Raw genomic sequence first — 20,583 nt, forward strand, 5'->3', positions numbered from 1 at the left:
TGTGTGTGTGTGTGTGTGTGTGTGTGTGTGTGTGTGTGTGTGTGTGTGTGTGCAGGGAGCCTCCCTACCTAGGGGTTGTGCATGGGCTTGTTACAGCAACATTCCTCCACTCAGCTGCTTCTGAACAGCACATTCCAGAAAGAGAGAGAAAAAAGAGAGAATAAAAAAGAGGAGAAAGGAGGAGAGAGAGAGAGATGAAAAGAGGGGGAGTGAGAGAGGAGGAAGTTTAGAGAGACTCGCTGTTGAGAAGGGGGATAGAGCTGGACAGGCAAAGGAAATTAGTTAAAGGGTAATAATAATATGATATGTAATCGATCCCTGTTGTGAAATTGTGTCTCCCTTCTCCTCCACGCGCAGGTCGGAGGTCAGGGTCAGATGCGGTACGCGGCAACCAGAGCCAGCGCTGAGAAAAGGAAGTTACAGAGCAGAGGCCACGAGGTCAATCTTAAAATATTATCCTCCATACAGCCACAAGACACACACACAGACAGAGTACAGTAGACCACAGAGTTCTGTTTGGTGTGTGTTCATGTCCTCCGTCTGCTTGACCTGTTTCTAATGAACTGTGGAGGGAAGAAGCAAATCTCATCACAGACACACACAGACGAATAATTTCAGCTCCATAATTACACTTCTTAATACAGCCTCATGAGAAAAACCCAAAAAAGGAGCTTGTCGTACACGTATATATACATGTTTCATTAAAAGAGAAGGCGTTTAAACATAAAAGGACGCATGCAAGACATCAGAGCAGCAACTTTTGAATAATAGAGGCAAATTTAAAGTGAGATTTGCATAAAACCTAATAAACCTTAAGTTTGTTTGTCCTAAATACTTTGTAATTGCACTTTATAGACAGTCCTGTATGCATAAAGACAATACTACTACTACACTATTAGGCAAATATTCAACATAATCAAGACTTTACTGTCTGTAGCTGTAAGTAGCAGATTAAAGTAATTTATTGTAAGTTATGATTAAAGTTAAAATGACGTTGATGACATGAATGTACACAAGCACAAGCCTTGATCAAATCCTATATAACTCCATTTTTTTTTACTGGTTTTCAGTACAGGATTTGTTGTGTGTACAGCAAAGTCGAATTAATTCAGAATTAAGATCACAGATGCTCAAACTTACTGCACACTGGAGCTGAAACAATTTGTAGATTAATTCGTTAGTCGATTAATAGGATATTGATCAGCAACTTTCTTTGATTTTGAAGTGTTGGCTGGAATAAATAATATGTCGCCTTGGACGTGTTTGCAATTTAAGGACCTTCAATGGACAAATAATAACATTTAAGAAAACTATAGGCTGATGATTTAATAATGAAAATAATCAATATTTGCAGTCTTAATATACACTCACAAGCATAGATCTCTTTCAGTGCACAACTAAGGATGGTTAGATTTGAGTCAGTTCACCCTCTGAGATTAAATCAACTTGGACACCATCATCCTAGATGTTACCAACATTGGGGAAAATTGAGGGTTCCACATGCTACAAAACGCCTTTTTGACCAAGCCTATTTACAAGTAGGATTTCTCGGTCCATACATCGCATATGATTATTTTATGTACTGGCACAGAGCTGGAAATCCAATGATTCTTTCTGTTTTTGCACTTTTTGGCTCTGACGATGCCTTTCAAAACTGCCAGTGATTTTTCGTGGGTTCAGAGGGTAAAGAAAGACGAGGGAAAAAATGAAATTATAAGAAGAGGGAAGCAGCTGAAGCTTCTGTTATCTGACACAAAATGAATCTGCTAAATGAGGACACAGCAAAAACACAGGGATAGAGGGGAAAGAAAACAAAGAAAACACTGAATATTTACTGGGATAACAAGCAAATAAGTTTCAAGACAAGGGCAACAACAAGCAGTTTGTGTGAGTAAAAAGCTTGTTGGCTCAGTGACAGCGTCCCCTCTCCTTCTCCCTCTTACTCACACTGAATGGATGGGTTTGTTTGTTGTCACTGGTAGAACTAAAGGAAAACAAAGTGACTCGATTCCCCTCTCTCCTTGTGTGTGTTTATTGGAAGACAGTTCATCATGCATAAGTGTCTATTGAGTTCCCGTCCCCCCGACAGCTCTATCCAGAATACCAATTTGCTTCCTCTGTTCTCCTCTTTATCTGTGTCGCTCTTTTTCTCGTCACTTTGTCAGTTACATCAAATTTAAATGATCTGGATGCTGAAATTAGCATCCCTAAACATAATGATGTAATACGTATACAATATTAATCTGCTGCTAGTACTAATACTGTCACATTTCATGGTATAGTACAACAGCTTATGGCACCTCTACCATAATAATGACGACAGGAACTTCACTCTGTGTTTCTTTAAATTCAGATTTATTTGCATCACCGCTGCAAAAGTGAGTACGTGACACAGCGTATTATCTAAACACACACTTGCACATACGAGAGAATTATATAGCCATGTGACCATAAAGGGGAAAGTTACATGATACATTTGTTTGTGTCTATTTCTGGCAATATCGTAATCCAGATTATATATCTGACCCGTTAATCTGCAGGTTGTGCAGCTTCTTCATTCAGAGCTTTACATCTATCTATCTATCTATCTATCTATCTATCTATCTATCTATCTATCTATCTATCTATCTATCTATTAGTTATATTGTAATATATTTTTGGTTTGGTTTTTAAATCAAACCTACATAATAATTTGTTCTATTTTATTTGATCCTGATTTACCTCATTTTGACAGTGAGGAAATGTATAAAAATGACAGGCACGCATTAAGATTTAATTTTTCTTTTTCTTTTGTAGTAATTTAATCATGGTTTTAATTTTCTATCGGAGTAACTTTAAAAAAAAAACTACAGCTTTATTTTATTCAAGCCAAGGTCATAGTTTTGATGATGAGCCAATATTACACACATTTAGATTGAATATTTACTCTTCTATTCAGTAACATTTATATATATATATAATCAAACTTATTTAGAATTTTTTTTTAAATTTAATTTAATTTTTTTTTTTTAGCATAATTAAACTTATGTGGTCATTTTAACAGTGCTGAAACATAACAAATATATATATTTAAATTTTAAATATCTTTTGTAGTCTTTTTTCGGATTAAACTTAAGTAGTAACTACTTTATAACATATATATTATGTAAGTTAAATGAAGGTTGACAATCACAAATCCGTAAAGATGATAGAATCAGTCCTTACATTTCTTATATAGTAATTTTTGTTTGTTTGTCGTATCTTAAAACAAACTTATCTTATTATGTTTCATTTTAACTGAACCTAGACAGTAATTTTGACAATGATGACTGAATTATTTTTATTTTATTTTATTTTATTTTAATCGAATTCATGCAATTCACTTTGACGATGACGAAACGCGACCAACCGACTGACACACATTCTATCCAATCAGACTTGACTATTTGCTCGAGCTACATCCCCAATAGCCAATGAAGTTCTAATTCCTGGTCTCGACTGTCCAATCAGTGACCGCTGTATCCTGGAAGGGGAGGGCCTGTGCCTGCGTTGGCTTTGCCCAGTCCGGATGTTCCCCAGTAGCGAATAACGAGCAGCAGTGTGTGAATGTGGCACCCGAGGTAGACAGGGAGGGGTAGATAGACTGACCACACCGGGCTTTTTGTCTTTTTTCTTTATTTTTCTTTTCTTGCAGGGCCTAGTGTTTACACTTTACATCCCGCCGCGGTTGTAAACTTGTTTCTGGGGCACAAAACCGGGCCGCTGCTGCTTTTCTCCGGGACTAACGGCTGTCGTTGTGAAAACAGTCCAGAAGAAAGAAGGAGAGGGAGAAACAACATGGGGCGATAATAAAAAAAAAAAAAAAAAGGTGTTGTGTTGTGAGCCGACGATGACTCTCTGGGAGGACCCGTGAAGCTTATTTATTTTTATTTATTCCCCCCTCTTCCCTTTCCCTTGTGCCCTCGTTTGTTTTATTTTTAAAATCTCTCCTCCCCCTGCTAGTTTGGGAGACAGTTTTTTTTTTAAGGAAAAGCCACCGGGATACGTTACAAGAGGACTGAAGGATGGACCAAGCCGGCATCCTGAGAAAGTTTATCCAGGGGGTGAAGACCATGAGCGAGGGGGACGAGGAGAGGGGAGAGGACAACTTCGGCAGCGACTTTATGGTGGGTCAAAATTACCAGAAGCCACAGCTAGCTTCTATTTATCTTCTGTCTATCTCACCCAGACCGCTATCTCCTCTCCACCTTTTCCTCCATACTGACTGACCCTCCATGTCCCCACCCCCCCTCCTTCCCCGTCTCCCGGTTCACTGTATCCCCCAGGAGGTGAGGCAGGGGCGGCCACACTGCCCTCTTCCTTTTCCTCCCATTTCCAGGCTTTACATGGCGGCCTAGCATTGTCTCCCACACCACAGAAACACCACCGACTCCTGTTTCTTTAAAATTAAAAAGGCAAACAAGACACATTGAGGTCTGTCTCCAGCCCTGGGCTAATTCGTGCTGCTGGAGCAGCTTAGCTTGTAGCTGAATGCTGGGCTAAAGTGCAGTGTTATTGTGGCTATTGCTCACTGTCTGTTAACCAAATGGCTGTTGGGGTACAGTGTCATGATTCATTGTCCTCCTAAGATGCTTAATTACCAGTTAATATCCACAGAACTGAGCTTAATTGCATGTATGATCTCCTATGGCTTTCCTGTGTTCCTGTACATAGTTTTGTCATGGTGTAATGCTTGAAAGCTCTATTAAATATTTATGGGATGACTGCATTTACTTATTTGGTAAAGGTTTTGGGTAGATCTGTACTGTAGTGGATGATGAAGCCGCCCACATACATTTGCTAAATATTAGACACACAACAATAACGCAATCAAATTTGAGGGCGCCACAAACTACACCCCCTGAAAGGAGCAGTTCAAAGTAAAGCCAGGATATAGTGTAGGGTTGTTGCATTAATTTTGCTCTAGGTGTAAATAAAAGACAGGCAACTTAGTGTAAACCCAGCCTTTGTTTTCTCATCCTATCTCTCTGTAATCGTCGGCCATGTCTTGTTTGTGGTTTTGATTCATTTGGAAGTACATAACACGCGTGAGAAGGATCATTCGAAACTGAAAAGTCATTTTTTGGTGACATATTTTGTTTGTCTGATGATAATCGCTGACCCGCAGTCATAAGTTTGCCCTTGCTGCATCACTGGATGTTACTGTGTTGCAACTCCGGACTCAAAATAGGACCTCTCCCAGGCTTGTGAAATAGCTGGGATAGCCACAACAGGAATGGCACATTTATAATAGCATTTGTATCATTAATTAGCCTTTTGCTGTAATGACTTTGATTCGGATGTGTTTTGAGAAGTTGGTTCAACAGCAGGATACTTGTAGGTTGAATTTACTGTCTGTATTTTGCAACTCTGTAAGTCACTGGAGAACTGAGTTACAGGTTCACTAGTAGCAGCTTGTAGAAGGTTAGGTTTGGATTTTCTTTATAATACACATCTTTCAGGCAAGTTTGTAAGTTTTCATTAGTTTAACTGTATTGCAGTTTGATTTTCTATGAAGGAAGGAAGATAATCAGAGTTAGAACGGTTAACTTTTTCTCCTCTTGCCTACAGTTACAAACAAACACACACACACACACACACACACACTCCTTACTTCCCTACTTCATGCAAGCTGCTTGCTGGAGCTTGCAACATTCTTTCTTGGCCCATTTCATAACATTTTGTTCTGGCTTTAAAAGTGGAACTTTGTCAACTCTTTGGCAAACTTTGGATCAAGGCTACATTATTTGACAGGCCTCTCTTGCTGAAAATCAACAAATTCTGTAATAAGTAGAGCTCCACGACTATGCCTGATTGTGTCCCGGTGGCTTGTTCTGTGCTTTGAGTGTGAGCTCCAGAAAACAGGGAGTTGGGAGATGTTGCGCAAAAACTACCAGGGGCACTGGGCTGCGTTAGAGGAAGTGCTTTATGGACGGAGCAAAGGAGCAGGGACTAGTCTGCTGTTGACTTTTTTACAGACCATTCATTTCATAATGTATGTCATCATCAGAGATACAAGTGAACTATTATACGATAGACATTTAAGTGGCATATCAGTGTGTCAAGTATAACTTATGACTGAGCATAGATTTATGAATTTTTTTATTGGCGCCTGGTTTCTCTACCTTAATGTCATCATGTAGAGTTAAATGCAGGGTCTTCTTTTAGCTCCACCGTACTTCTCATTCATAACATTAGCATCCACACCTAGCCAAACCGCCTACTACAACCACAGTCCTCTGCTGGTGGACAAGCAATGTTCTATTAAAACTGGTTGTTGACACGAGTGTCCGTTTATCAGCTTTCCCAGCAAACTATCCGTCCCTACTAAAACTGGCATCATTTAGATCAGAAACCCCCTTTTTTTTCAAACTAAAAGGACACCATTGACTGCTTATCGTGCCTTGATTCTTGATTATTTGTGTGATGCCAGTTGTTCCCCTTGAATTTATTACCATGAAATACCATAATTCGTCTCTACAGTGAAACATATTTCCTGTTAGCCTTTAGGCTATCATGCATCTCTCCAGACAGTAACTTGACTATTAAACGGCTCTTGTAAACTTCATCATTGGGGCTTGTAACTGCATTAATTTGATCTGATTAATCACAGTAATCGAGCTATTTTTGTATATGCTGAATGGAAGCTTTATGGCGTTCACGTCGTAGTGTGGCTTCAAGCGAAAGTTCTCTCACAGCTGCCAACCTCTGAATGTTGAGTTCCACCTAAATTATTTAACAAACACGCCAGCTTGCAGGCCAGAAAACTTGTCCTGATTGAGTACAGGTGGGCTGCGTGCCAGCGTACCAAGCACAATTAAAACTCATCCGCCGCAGCCAACATCTAAGTAAGTGCTTCAGCTATTTGCTGGTAGTCTGTTGTACCAATTTCGAGTCTTGTGTGAAGCTTTCAATTGCTGGAGTCAAACTCACAATACCGCAAGCGCATGGGGTGTGCTCCTCTGCGCACTGACTCACCAGAACACCCTGACATAACACCCACTTTAACTGCCTATTGTTGTTTATATATAGAATGTGTTTTATAGGCATAATTACAGGCTCTGGTGGGGCAAGGAGTCAGAGATTATACGCTTTGTTCAGTCCTCTTTTTTGACTGTTTGATGCAAGGGGGACACTACAGATTTTTTTTTCTACCTGGCTACCACCCAAATGTGAGAAGTATCATGTGATGCTTGACGCCATCAGAAACATTCATGTGACCCATTTTGACTGTCGTAAATAGCATGTCTTTGTTTACAGAGATTTAATTTCAGTGGCCTTCATATACAGTAGAGGCAAATTACAAGGTATGCACTGGGCATATGCTATAAGTATGTCAGGACCTCCTATGAACTGCCAACAGAAACATGATAAGCAGAGGTGAAGATGTAAATTGGGTACATTTTTGGTCCTAATTCTGGTGCTACAATCATTTTAAGAGCTGGATTACATGTTGCTAAACCCTCAAAAACATAAAACATAGTAGACAGCATGTGCACATAATTTCTTGACAAACTATCTTCCGTTTTCTGGTGAGTATGTGACAGATTATGTGTTAATGTTGAACTAAACAGCACTGAATGTCGGTGAATTCAAATGGCAGCCAGAGCTTCAGTCGCAATTCGAAAGATTTAAGGTCCAGCTATGATATCTCGAAACATGTCATCAGTATAAGGTACACAGTATGATTATTTTAACCAATCTGGTCTGGTGATGATGGCTTAATCCAAAAAATACAAATTGGATAAAAGGCAAAATATGTACTGTTGGGTTCTGGAGTCTGTCCCATGACGCAGGTTCTGCAAAATTGGTCCATCTGTGCAGTTGCTGGTTCCGCAAAACCAAACAATGGCAATCTTACTTGTTTCACAAGGGTGGTTATCAACTGGCTCCGTCAACCCACGACTTTCCAAACCAGCTATTAGTGCACTTATGTAAGAGAGTTTTTTTTTTCCCAACAAATAGTCGATTGCAGAAGCAACAATATGGACATATTCAGAGAAGAGAATTTAAGATAAGATAAAGTGTTTGGCAATTGGTGAAATTTGTTTAACACAGGAACAAGTATAATGTTATACATTATGTCATATGATTCAGCAGGTAAAAGGTAACTACATTTAATTACCCAGAGTTGAACACAAAAAATGCAAAGTAAGTTGCCTAAAAAGCAAAAAAATAAATAAATAAATAAACATGACAAAGAAGAAAGATACTGCAATTCAAAGTTCTGTAAATGTAGGCTTGTGACTGTTTATGTGAGGATAAATTGTCGTTTAAGAGAAATAGATAGATGAGCTTTAAATGTACGATATTTTAAAGCATAAATGTTAGTAATATATAAAGTAGGACAACAAAATATTTGCTTTTGTAAGTCTGGAAGATTTAGCCTGAGGTAAACTGGAAGTGGCCCGACTATAAGACAGTCCCACATATCACATGATGCTGGCAGGCTAGTCAGCTGTCCAGCTAAAAGCACTGTAAAGAGCACCCAGTCACATCTACTGATCACGACACACCATAATCCATTTTGTAGGGCTTTGGCTTTGCAGTTTTTTACGTGACCACCCCCTTTATAATGTGAATTTGTATTTTTCCTTTGCTGCTAATGTTTTGATTGTAATGAGTACATCCAAATACAATGGATTGGGTGTAAAATGATAAACTGTCATAAGTACTGCTGTGACCAAATTCATCCCAAGTTTTACTGCTGACTCACAAATCTGGCTGCATGAAACAAGCTTCACTGTTCTGCAGGGAAAGCGCTCGCTGTCTTGGAGACTGTATTTTGCAGTTCTGATGTGTCTGTGGGCAGGGAATGGGTTGTTTTCTCTGGTTTGGCGATCTAGAGGCAGTGTTCTCTGTTACCTTTATTTATTGTACACAGTTATACACTAGGTATATGTTGCTGTAGCAGTAATACTTTTAGTACAGTCAGAGTATAGAGTTCAGTTCAAGGCCAAGTTGATTGAACACACAGCTGTTGATAGACATACAAGCTGAAAGGATTGAGCTTGTGACCTCTATGTTATGGGAAACGTTCTATAAGTAGTGGGACACCGTGCAGCCTGATAGAAACATTTAGTGAATGCTTCATTCCAAAATAAATCACTCTGTTGTATGCATGGATTTATGCAGGGTGGTCCCTAGTGGCAGTGGTTTTCCAAACACTGCGAATGTGATAATGGCATTACAGAAGACGTGGAATTTAACTACTGAAATCCAATACGAAACATAACTGGCAGTTAAGCTAACTTGTCTTACCTCCGCTAAAGGAAGCAGAGTCTCGGTGGAGGTATTGTTATCGTTACCGTTCATTGGTTTGTTTTCTGTCTATCAGAAGGATTGCACAAAAACCACCAAGCCGGATTCCATGAAAGTTGATGCAAAGGTGGTGCGTGGGCAAAGGAAGTACCTATCAAAGTCTAGTGTAGAAACTGGTTTACCCCTCTAAACCCCAAGCATCTTTTGTGTGTTCTTTGCTCGTTACATTTTTCTTACTGTGTGCTTATTTTTGACTTTAACATAACGTCCTGCACCTCTATAGAAACAGCACAACAATGGCTGGAAGTAGAGAGAACTCAGATTTATACAGCTACAATGCAAGGAAAAAACTAAAGTGGCCACAGGTGTAACCAATTCTGAAAAAATAGCCACCCCACACACTATAGATATTTCACTACTTGCATCTCTAATTCATTTCCATGCTTATCTCCTATCTGTGTAAACGCAGCCTGCAGTTCAGTGGAAACGTCCCTGTATTTTTGTCATGGTCAAAACTGAGTCGGTAATGTCTTCACGCATGCACTGAGGAGCGCTGATTTTTTTAGTTTTTCTGGTTAGAGCAAGCCATTTATTTTTAGTGATATTTATTTATTTTTTTAAAATGAATGAATGAAAAACAAAGACGAATGCCTTTCAAACCCACCAGCAGCTTTTGGGGTGAAGTGTTGGCCTTTTTGTGGTCTTGGAATGATTTAAGTAGTTTGATGAAGTGTTTTTTGAGTGCAAGAATGAGTGGATGTGGATGTTCTGGAGTAAGGAAAGGGGATGTTTGAAAGAAATCCGCTATCATGCAAAGCTAATTTCAAAGTTTTTCAATCCAAAATGTGCCCACACGCCTTTTTAAGAATGAAACTGCAAGATAATTCTTGTCTGTGCCGAGTAGGGGTGTGATATCTGACCAACAAAATCATCACGACATTTAGTGGGAGAATTAGGATCCATTGTCTGAGTCACAACTGTTAAAAAAACTTTTTATCCTGACCAGAAGTTGTGGTTGGATCTCTTTCGTTTTGAGGTGTTGGTTCACTAGCTGCTACTCTTTGTATACCATGCTCTAATGTGTTCACACAAGAAGATGCACCTCCATGAGACGAAGTGTGTCCAAGCAGAGACATCCTATTTGTGGCACAATTAATAATGTGAACAGCGCTGTTATTGATTTAGTTGATAATGTAAACTTTGCAATTCCCCTCAAAAGCAAATCAAATTAACATCATACACGATATACGACTGTCGGATCACCCACTCCCGGTACGTGTTGCACATTGTTCAGGTTGAATTTTCTGTTTTTTTCCCTACGTAAACACAACTTTTTCACCACTCTACAAAAATAGATGTTTGACATTTTTGAATCATTAGAGAATAATAGACTCAAAGAATCATGTGAATCATTCCCCCCTACGCCTTTTGTTGAACATGAAGCCGAGAGCACATTTTTTGCAAGCACATTGCAATTTTGATGCCTTCTCATGTGCCAAGTACCCTCATGTGGCACATGAACAGCAGCCTGAATATGAACAGTCTTTATAGATGTATAAAAATCGTCAGCAAGAGGTTGAAGTCGGAAATGAGAAGCTGTTAAAGCAGGCTGACATAGAGACAGGAATCAAACCGCACGGCTGGAAGCAAAATGAAACAGAGATCTGTGTGATGTGTTACCTGTGTCATCCTACTAACTCTGATAGTGTTTCACTAGCATGAGAACACTGGGCTCAGTATTGTAGTCTAGACAGGGTTTAAGCATAGGAGTTCAGTGTGTGTGTTTCTACCACACCTTTGCAAGCAGATTACTCCCAAACAGCACATCAAAGAAAGTGAAAAGTGCAAACACACTCGCTTCTCTAAAGTGTCCTGTCGGGCAGACATAAAACACTCAGAGGGGAGGCAAGAAAAGGAGATGTGACACTGCCAAACATGCTTGTGTGTATGTTCTTGTGGGCTTGTGCTTGTGTGAAGTAACAATTTCCACTTCACCAGGGGGCTTCCCCTTATTTAAAAAAAAATATGTTGTGTGTGTGTGAGTGTGTGTCTGTGTGTACCTTTAGTGTCTAATCTGAAGACCCTTTTTGTTTTAACCCCTTGAACGCAAAGCCATTTCAGGTCTTTTTTTGTCACATATTTACTTATTTTGGCCTAATTTTTCATGGCAATGTAACGTTCTGCACCTCTATAGAAACAGCACAACAATGGTAGAGAAAACTCAAATGGCTTTCATGCAGTATAACAAAGTTATAGTGTCATTAATCATAAAAATAGAAACAACAGAAGCTTCATTTCTTTGATTAATCATTTTGACAAAGAAACTTGGAATCCACATGTACAACATTTTTCCAGATGGCCACAGGTGTTAGCAATACAAAAAAAGGTGGCTCTCTATACTGTAGATATTTTACTACTTACCTGAAAGTCACTATATTTTTGTTATATAGCTGTTGGTTACAGCTGAGGCAGCCATGACTTCTCCATTTCTTGTTTTTTTTTTTTTAATCCAGAAGCTGGTAAAACAAACTTTTTTGTTTTTGGCCAAAAATTTAAATGAAACATGTAGAACAGACTGATTATGATGATGATTTTTAACTTAGACTTGGCTATTTTTCCCACTCAAACTGAAAGTAATGCACAGTTAGTTCAAAGACTACCAGGAAGTTTATCATTCTTGCTGTTGTTACAGTTTCTTTCTATAGTAAATGGTATAATTTGGGTGATTAAAAAAAAAAACTCCTTTGCCTTTCAAACCTACCGGGGGGTTGTGGGTTTAACAGGCAGGCAAAGTGTGTGTTTTCAAGGGAGGAGTGGCATGCTTTTTTGCAGTCTTCATGGGAGTGATCTCTCTTTTGGTGAGATAATGTACAGCCTGTAGAATGTACGGTATGCTAGGTTCTCATTTTCAAACTCATCAGTCAGGCTTGTTGAAAATGAGCTGGAGGGCTCGGGTAAGCAGAACGCAGGCTGCTTATTTTTCAAGTTGTCAGGTTCCTGCGATTGTTTTTCTAAATAATGAGAAACGATATGAAGAAAAAATAAAGTTGAAGTGTCTTTAAACTCAGAAAGATGGGAATGAGAGAGAAAATAGTTTTTTTTTTTCATTATATGCCGGGGTCCTGTGCTGTTGTTTCTGGTGTGTTTTAGGGGTGTGTTACTGTTTCACGTACTCAAAATACTCAGATTTTCTGCCTTCTCACAGGGAATTGTTCGACTTGTTTCTTTATATAATATAATATTGTACGGTCTTGACCTACTTTTTGAAGTGCCTGGGGATAACTGTTGTTGTGAATTGGCGCTGTATTGACATGTAGGCACTGGAGCTGAATGACTTGATGAACATATCTAATTGCGATTTGATTTGCGATATAATTTTTACAGTTAAGCATCACTGCAATATTCACTGTCTGGAAGACTTAGCACTGGAGATGGGACGTTACTTAAAGATGTTATCAAAAGCGTGACTGTCACACAAGAAGGATGGCTTGAATTTGTAAACCATTGACACGGCAGCTTAAACCCCGGGTCAGAAAGGCTGCACGGCATATATTGCAGCCTTTGCAATTTCATTATTGCATTGTTTTAAATTGCGATTTTGATTTAACATCGATTAACTGTTCAGCCCGAGTCGGCGTTATTGGAGTCAATTGTGTTACTACCTAATGTGAGCTGTGCATGTGTGAGCATAAAGGGTTTACGCTAGGTAAATTTTGCCATCTGTGCTGGGTTATATTGAAGCATGGATCACCTTCTCTCTCTCTGGGGACATACGCAAGTTCACTGCTGATCTTCTGAACACAGAAGAACTGGAGGAGTACTGGATATACCAGAAGCATTAACCTTAGTCTTAATTTATTAAACCATAATGTTGGGTATATGATGTGTTATTGTTAGTCAGCTCCTTACAAAAACTATTTCAGGCAAAAATAAAAGCTGATAGCTGAGGAAGACCCATTGAGTAGCGATTTATATTATGAAAAGTGTGTTTTTTGTCCTGTTTTAATACGAGCTACACAAACTACTTTTTATCAAGTATTTGTAAGTCGTTTTTTCAGCCCCTAACAAGAGCAGTGAGACGTTCTTTTTTCTTGGTGGTTATACAGTAAAAAGTGCTTTGATGGTTGCCTTCTCGCCCATCACTGGCTAAAAAACACGAGAGGCCTTGTGCGTCTGTGCTTTTATTAGCTTGTTTGTGTGCGTGGGTGCAGTAGGGTACACTACAGGGGTCGGCTGCTGTTTTTGTGAGAGTGCGTGTGGCAACCGCTGTCAGCCCGCCTCGTGTTACTTCAGCAGCAAGACTTCCCAATTTCTTCTGGTGTCACAAGCCTCCTTCGTTCTCACCCACCCCTTCCCACGGCTTAACCCAGAAACCAGCCCTTTGCTTCTAAGCCGGGTGTTTCTCAGAAGGGACGCAATATTTCCACTCTAGCGTTAGTGTGTGTGTGTGCACATGAGGCTTTACAGGATGAAAGCTAGCTGACCCACCAACAAGGCAGAAGAACTTAATTGATCAAGATAAGGAGACCACATGCGCAAACATTCAGGAAATTATGCAGTAGTGCCCGGTGTGTGTCAAGCATGACTTATGGGAAAGGAAACAGATTCATGGAGGAGTCATATCGTCCACGTCAGCTCACATACGTTAACCTGCCTCTACTCACACTTGACAACGCATTCGTCCTGCTGAGGTGGCCTTGATCCCTCACACGGAAGAAAAGAATCTCTTCCTGTTATATTATTTTACACTATAAATGAATGAATATTAAATGAATGCACAGAAACACACATTACAGTTCAGATTTCATCGACTTGTGTAGAACCCCACAAAATGTCAACGGTTTGACCTTTGATACAGATGGTGAATATCTGAGCAGAAAAGTGATTATTACACAAACACCACACACACACACACACACACACACACTGAATGCACAATGAGCCCCTGTCCCAGATGATTGGGATTATATGAGGTTTGTCCACATCTGCTTCCTGCTGCAGGCCTGGATCCAGAGTGGGAAATTACCACCCAGCTAATAAATGTTAACCCTGTTTGCTCAAGTGGTACGGCGCAGTCAGTGACTTCCAGGGAAATCAAAACACGTCACATACATTTATAAATTATACAATAGCGTTTAGAAGTTGGTCATTTTTAAAATTTACTTCAGAAAAATGGAATATAGCGAAGACAGAGGGGAGGTCATGCTGTGAAAATGATGTCATTCTGATCTTCACAGAACAAATCACATGGCGGTCAGCTGCAGAAAAGCACAACTGAAGCGAGTCTGTCTCATTGGAGGACACTTAATGAATGAAAGTTCTGATTTCATTTTTTACGACATTTTTAAAAAATCTTTATCAATTCACTTCTTTTTGCTTTCCCTCCTTCCTGTCCCTGGGGTGGGTCAGTGGACTGATTTTTTTTTTTTTTTATTCGCAAAATTAACCAAAAATTTTCTCTCTACCTTGGATCAGGAACTTTTGTGATGTTGGTCACATGCTTTTTATGCATCATAACTTTTTCCACTCAGCACTTCATTGACACGCAAACTTTAACTTTCGTGTCATTTACATTTTTCCTGTAACTGCAGGCTTTGTTTTTCCAGATAAACCCACTGAGACCTGAATAAGTATATTATGCATGTACATAGTGCAGCAGGGTGGCAACATTTTTCATTTCACTTGCTATAAGTCATTAGTTATCATTTCTACTGACCTATTTTTAATGAAGTCCAGCAGAAAAGTAAACTTAGTTTCAATTGAACCACTTGAACCTATTTATCAGTGTCCACAGGTAATCATTTTATGTTTGCACAGCAGTGAAAAACACACAAATAAAAAAGTGTACACACAGAAATTGTGTAATTGTCACCTGACAGACAGAAACATTTCTGAGTAGAACTTATCGCTATTGTAGGATCACCCAGACCGACATGTATGCTTCACACTTGTTGAGAGAAAAACTTAGGTTTCAATGGGTTGAACTATTTATAGAAATGGACGAATGGAAGCAACAGGATGATCTACATTTCTACTGATATGTTTAAAACATGGTGTTGTGATATTTAATAATCCACTTCCCCCGGTTCTACTTGGCTTCTACTTAGTTTCTCTCACTCTCCCTCTGTCTCTTTTCATTCTGCTTCCTTCTGCTTTTTTAAATTTTTTATTTTCATTGTCCACTTTGTTTAGTCTTTTGACATCACGAAAGCACAATCACGGTGACTCATTAGTCAAAGGAAGCACGAGTGTGTTTTCTGTGTTTGTCTGTCTCAGTCCACTGTACGCTGCACTCTGCACATGCATGGCTGACACTGGAGGTCCCAGAGGAAGTGGGCACCCAGAAGTGACTTTGGTTTTAAATGGCTGGTTGCACCGGGTCGTCTCAGTTCGGCACAGGTGCTTCCCGCTCTCAGTGTGAGAGTTTAGACGACAATGAAATGTAGTCACCGCCACATGTTCAGACTCAGGTTTGAGTTGGTTACATCATTGAGTAGCTGCTGCTTTTAGTGAATAAAGGTTGTTCTTTTGTTTCAGAGATGTTTGTAACGTCCTCCTTGATGCTTGGTCACGCCTTGCATCGTTGACTTGTATAACAGTGTGAAGTGATTTTACCAGATGATTAGGAAATGAAAACGAATGAGTGACAGACAGAGAGAAAGAGAGGCCTGATGGCTAATAGAAGGAAATCACATTCTGCTTTGTTGCCAGTGAATGACAGGCTGTTATACCCCTGAGTGTTTGTTTGTGTCTGTGTGTGTGTGTGTGTGTGAATGTCCTTGCCCACTCATGCTATCAGTGCTCCACTGACCTACATTGGCCAGTAGCTGTTAAGTGGAAATGACTGCACAGTGTAAAAGCGTGTGTGTGTGTCTGTGTGTTTGCATGAGTGTGCACAGCTTGGTAGCTCATACGAATGTGTGACATGTTCATCGTCAACATCTTTAGCCCATGACGAGATCTCACACACTGGGTCCGGACCCCTGACTCATGCCGGCAACCAGGGTGTGGTGTGATGTTATTTCCTTGGTTAGAGAGTGATTATATAAGCTCCGTGTAAGTGTGAAAACTAATAATAGACACCTGACACAGGGACCTGTTGTCTGAAAACAGTTCTTTACTTACCGAAACAACCGTAGAAATAACTTTTTTTTAGCTGCCCCCAAGTATTACAAATACATTACTGACTGCACTTTACATGCTGTAGTTATTTGACTACTTAGAGTTGTAATGTGTTTCTATATTTGTCTCCCATCTGCTCAGTATATACACAGCCTGCAGGTCAATCCAGTTCAGCCGAAAAGTCCCTACATTTTTGTCACATGACTGTTGACTAATGGTGAGGGTTTTCCGACGCAGCTGTGCATCACACATAATCAGTTCAAGCACCACCAAAAAGTCGAAAATCTCACCATTCTTTCTGTTTTTACAGTTTTCAGCTGTGACACATAGCATAGTATTGGATTTTTTTTTAACAGCTTGCCTTTCAAACCTGCAAGCAGGATTTGAGGTCAGAGGAATAATTTTAAATGCATCAAAAGCGTGCTGCGGTCGCATCTTCCTCCATATAACTAAATACGACTAAGCATCTTTTTCTGATCAGGCTCGTTACTGTCACACAGAGAGAAAGAAATGCAGAGAGAACACCAATCACGCTTAATGAATTGTTAGAAGCAGAGAAGCAGAGCAACAAACTCGCCGAGACCCTTTTAGTGTTGGTGCTGTTGCTGTGCATCTTTTGCCTGCATGCTCGAAGCGCGGGAGATGGATTTTTCTGAGAGCATTGTAAGGGGTGACCTATTTTAGCTTGTGTGTGTGTGTGTGTCTGCATGGAAGGTGACCGTCGGTACAGCCTCTGTGCCATTAACACTCAACAAGCCCACTTCCCGGCCGCACACATGCTCAGAAACCTTTTCACCACCGTTCCTGCAGGAAGACCATATTTTCTGCCAATCAGTGCTTACTGCTGAGCTCAAGAAACAGAATGTGTTTCTCTCTGTGTGTGTGTGTGTGTATGTGTGTGTGAATTATTCAGTGTGCCAGGGAAGTACAGCGATGCTGACTTATTCAGCCAGGAGACAGAAAGTAGGTTAGATCCACCAACAACTACATCTCTACCTCTGTGGCGCTCTTTCAGCCTCTACCAGGTTCTCTGTCTGCATTTTTTAAATCTCTTCCTGCTATCTGTCTAATCTTTTTTTTCTTTCTTTCCCCTCCATCTGTCTCTGTCTGCCCAGTAACTGCCCTGGCATCCTCAAGTCATTTTAGGCCAAGTCAAGTCATTGTGAAGAAATGTGTCTGTGAGCACACATGACTCAGTCACACCCTGGTGGGGGTCTATGAAGCCGGCACCGGGCTTTTGGGGGGCACCGCCCTGCATGTGTGTGTGCGGGGCAGTGGAAGTCGAGCGTTCACAGGAAACTGGCCGACTCAGTCATGCTGTTTAACTTCTCAGAGTGATCGGAAGTCAGAAAGTAATTAAAACAGAAGGAAGCAGAAAGGTAGAAACAGAGCGTAGAAGGATCAGAAGCAATGTGAGAAACTTGCTGCGATCTAGTCGATCTAAAGAGGCAACGAAAGTGCAACATCATTTTACCCAGTAGCAGCTGAAATTAAGCTCATCAGCTGCATACATTTTGCAAACAACCACAACAGTGCTGCGTAGGTGGTTTCGGTGCACTGTTATTTTTACATGTGTAAAAACCATAGAAAGTTCTTTTTGTGTTTGGAATTTTCTCACCTGAGAGAGCTTTCTGGTGTTTTGGTTTCTCTGCTTTTCTGAGAAAAGGAGCATTTCCTGTGGTGGTTTGTGCCTGTGCTTTCACAAAAATGTAATTAAAAGCTACGAGACATGCAAGAGATTTCACTGCGTTGTTGTATATCAATTCAAGATCAGCACCAGTGAGAAGGAGGACCACTTGTACACTTTGATGCCAGCAAGTTCATTCGTCCCTTTGAACCCAAACAGTTTCTGGTTGATATTTGGCTCCTGTCACGTGTTTTTTTCTCACTGTGAGCTAGTTTTTCCTGCAATATAAAGTCCTGTGCCTCAATGGAAACGACAAATCCATGGTTGCTAGTACAGATAATTTAAACAAGTTTTTTGCAGTTAAAGTAAAAAAACAACAACAAAACCCTGGTAACTATGCAGGCTTTATTTTTTTTACTATTTACCTTTTTAATTGGTTTCATTCTTGGCTCCTATCTGCTTTATGTAAACACAGCCTGCAGTTCAACCCAGTTCAGCCAAAAAGTCCCTGAATGTTTGTCCCATGACTCTTGACTAATGGCGCGCAGACTTTTGTTTTTACAAAATCAGGTTCCTGTAAGCAAGTTATTTTTAGCAAATTTTTAAAAGAGAAATGTCTTTGAATTTAAGTCATGTGATTGTTGCTTGCAACCGAGTCACTAATGGTGTCACGGTTGTGCCACAGAGTGCAGAATTTTGTAGTTATTCTATAATTTTGTTAATGCAAATTATTATTTTCTTTTTTTGGCAAATTTTTAAATGAGGAATGTATAGCAAATATTATGATTTTTAGCTTGAATTTTGTTAATGTTCAGAAGAAACAGCACATCATAGATGAGTTGTTCAAGGACAGATGGAAAGTTATGACGGTACTTATTCTTTTTACAGTTTCTGGCTCTGATAAATAGTATAATTTGATTTTAGCATGCCTTCAAAGCCCACCGTCGGGGTTTGCCTTTTTGTTAACTGATAAATATTGTGAGGCGGTATTCACACCTGGTCCCCTTTTCTCAAATGTGAGAATATGTGCTTCTCTCTCTTTTATGTAATTCTGAATTCAACATCTGCTGGTGTTGTGTTTCTAATCAGACAAAACAAATATTTTAAAGGTATTGCCTTGCACTCTTGGAATTAGTGATAGGCCTTTTTTGTTTTGTTTTGTTACTATTTTACATGGTTTTGTAGATTGAGTAATCAGTTAATCAAAAAAAAGAATCAACTGCATCCAGCCGATGGAGGATGTTTAGCTTTGAGAAATTGTGATAAGTCAATAAAATAATCAGTATATATAGCCCTAAAACATTAGACGCAGAAATTCAAAGACTGCCCTGCTATAATACCTCTCTCCCTATTCCCTCTTTCTTTTCTTCTGCGGATGTCATTGTTTTCTATGGCTTGTTGTAATTTTGCAGTAACTGATGCACTGTTGGATAACAAACCAAGAATTGAATAGGGGAGCACACTTGAGTTGTGATAGCAACAAAGATATTTACTTTTCGTTGCCTCCTTTCTGTGCAGCCACCCTCTCCATTCAGAGCAGACGTTAGTGTGAAGCGACAGAGTGTGTAAAGGGAGCGTGTGAATGAACGACAGAAACAACGAATAAAAGAACCCATTAGCTTAGTTACCAAGAGCCTCTTAAAAGCCTCCACTCTCCTCTCGTCCTTCGCCTCCATTCTCCCTCCCCATCTCTCCCCACTGTCCCCATTTGCTTTTTTTTCTATTTTTCCTCTTTCCTCTCTTTCCTCCTTTTCCATACTCTCTTATTAGTTTGTTTGATAAAAATACAGAGCATCAGGCAAAGACAACACTCTGGCTCTTTCTTGTCTTTCCTTTGCTTCCTTGAAGCATAGCTGTTAGGAGTGAGAGTGTACACACAGTCTTTTGTGCGTTTGTGTTTGTCTGTTTCTTTTATTTTATGTAACAAACAAGAGTTTTGTCTGTAGGACAATGGAAAGTAAAGAGAAAGTGGCGCATGTATAGGGTGCACTTTTTTTTTTATTCATAATGATGCTTTAGATGTATATTAGACTTAGATAAACTTGAATGATCCACAAGGGAAATTGTTTTACCACAGTAGCAAGCGCACAAAATAAATAATTATATGAAAAAATGCAATAAATAAAAATAAAAAGGTTGAAAAAAAGAATACCATACAAAGATTTCCATATGTAAAATTTACAATTTTACATTTTTTTTCCAAGTAAGGGAAGACAAATCAAATAATTTACACAGGCTTCGTGTGATCAACCAAAAGTGGATTTGTACAATACACAATAAGTGAAGGATAGAATCTGCCCATTGTCTGTTTACCACAAACTCTCAGCTGTCTCATATCTGTCGGATATCCATCAAACTCTAAGAAACATCCCAAGACACTTTTGCCACTTCAGTCACTCCAATTTGTTTTCGTTGGTTAAAATGTACAATAGTGTAATCTTTTTACTAAACCATAGGGTTGCAGTGAAACCAATACTTATCGTCTTGTGTCAACTGCGAGTACAATTAGAGGTGGAAAACACATTCTTAGTTTTTTATAGAATGTCGTTATTGCA

General features: G+C 39.6%; 1 protein-coding gene across 5 annotated transcripts in view; it reads left to right on the forward strand.

The window, feature by feature from the left end:
- Positions 1-3,569: 3,569 nt before the first annotated feature.
- The window catches only part of ptpn12 (protein tyrosine phosphatase non-receptor type 12), a 61,310-nt gene continuing 44,296 nt past the window's right edge, over positions 3,570-20,583 (forward strand). For all 5 annotated transcript variants that reach the window (XM_008282942.1, XM_008282941.1, XM_008282943.1 and 2 more), the window contains exon 1: positions 3,570-4,145. In XM_008282942.1, the coding sequence (XP_008281164.1) occupies positions 4,044-4,145 (102 nt within the window). In that variant the 5' untranslated portion in view covers positions 3,570-4,043. The remainder of the gene's footprint in view (positions 4,146-20,583) is intronic.

This window comes from Stegastes partitus, unplaced genomic scaffold (assembly GCF_000690725.1).
Source record: "Stegastes partitus isolate 25-593 unplaced genomic scaffold, Stegastes_partitus-1.0.2 Scaffold290, whole genome shotgun sequence".
NCBI classification, from domain to species: Eukaryota; Metazoa; Chordata; class Actinopteri; family Pomacentridae; genus Stegastes; species Stegastes partitus.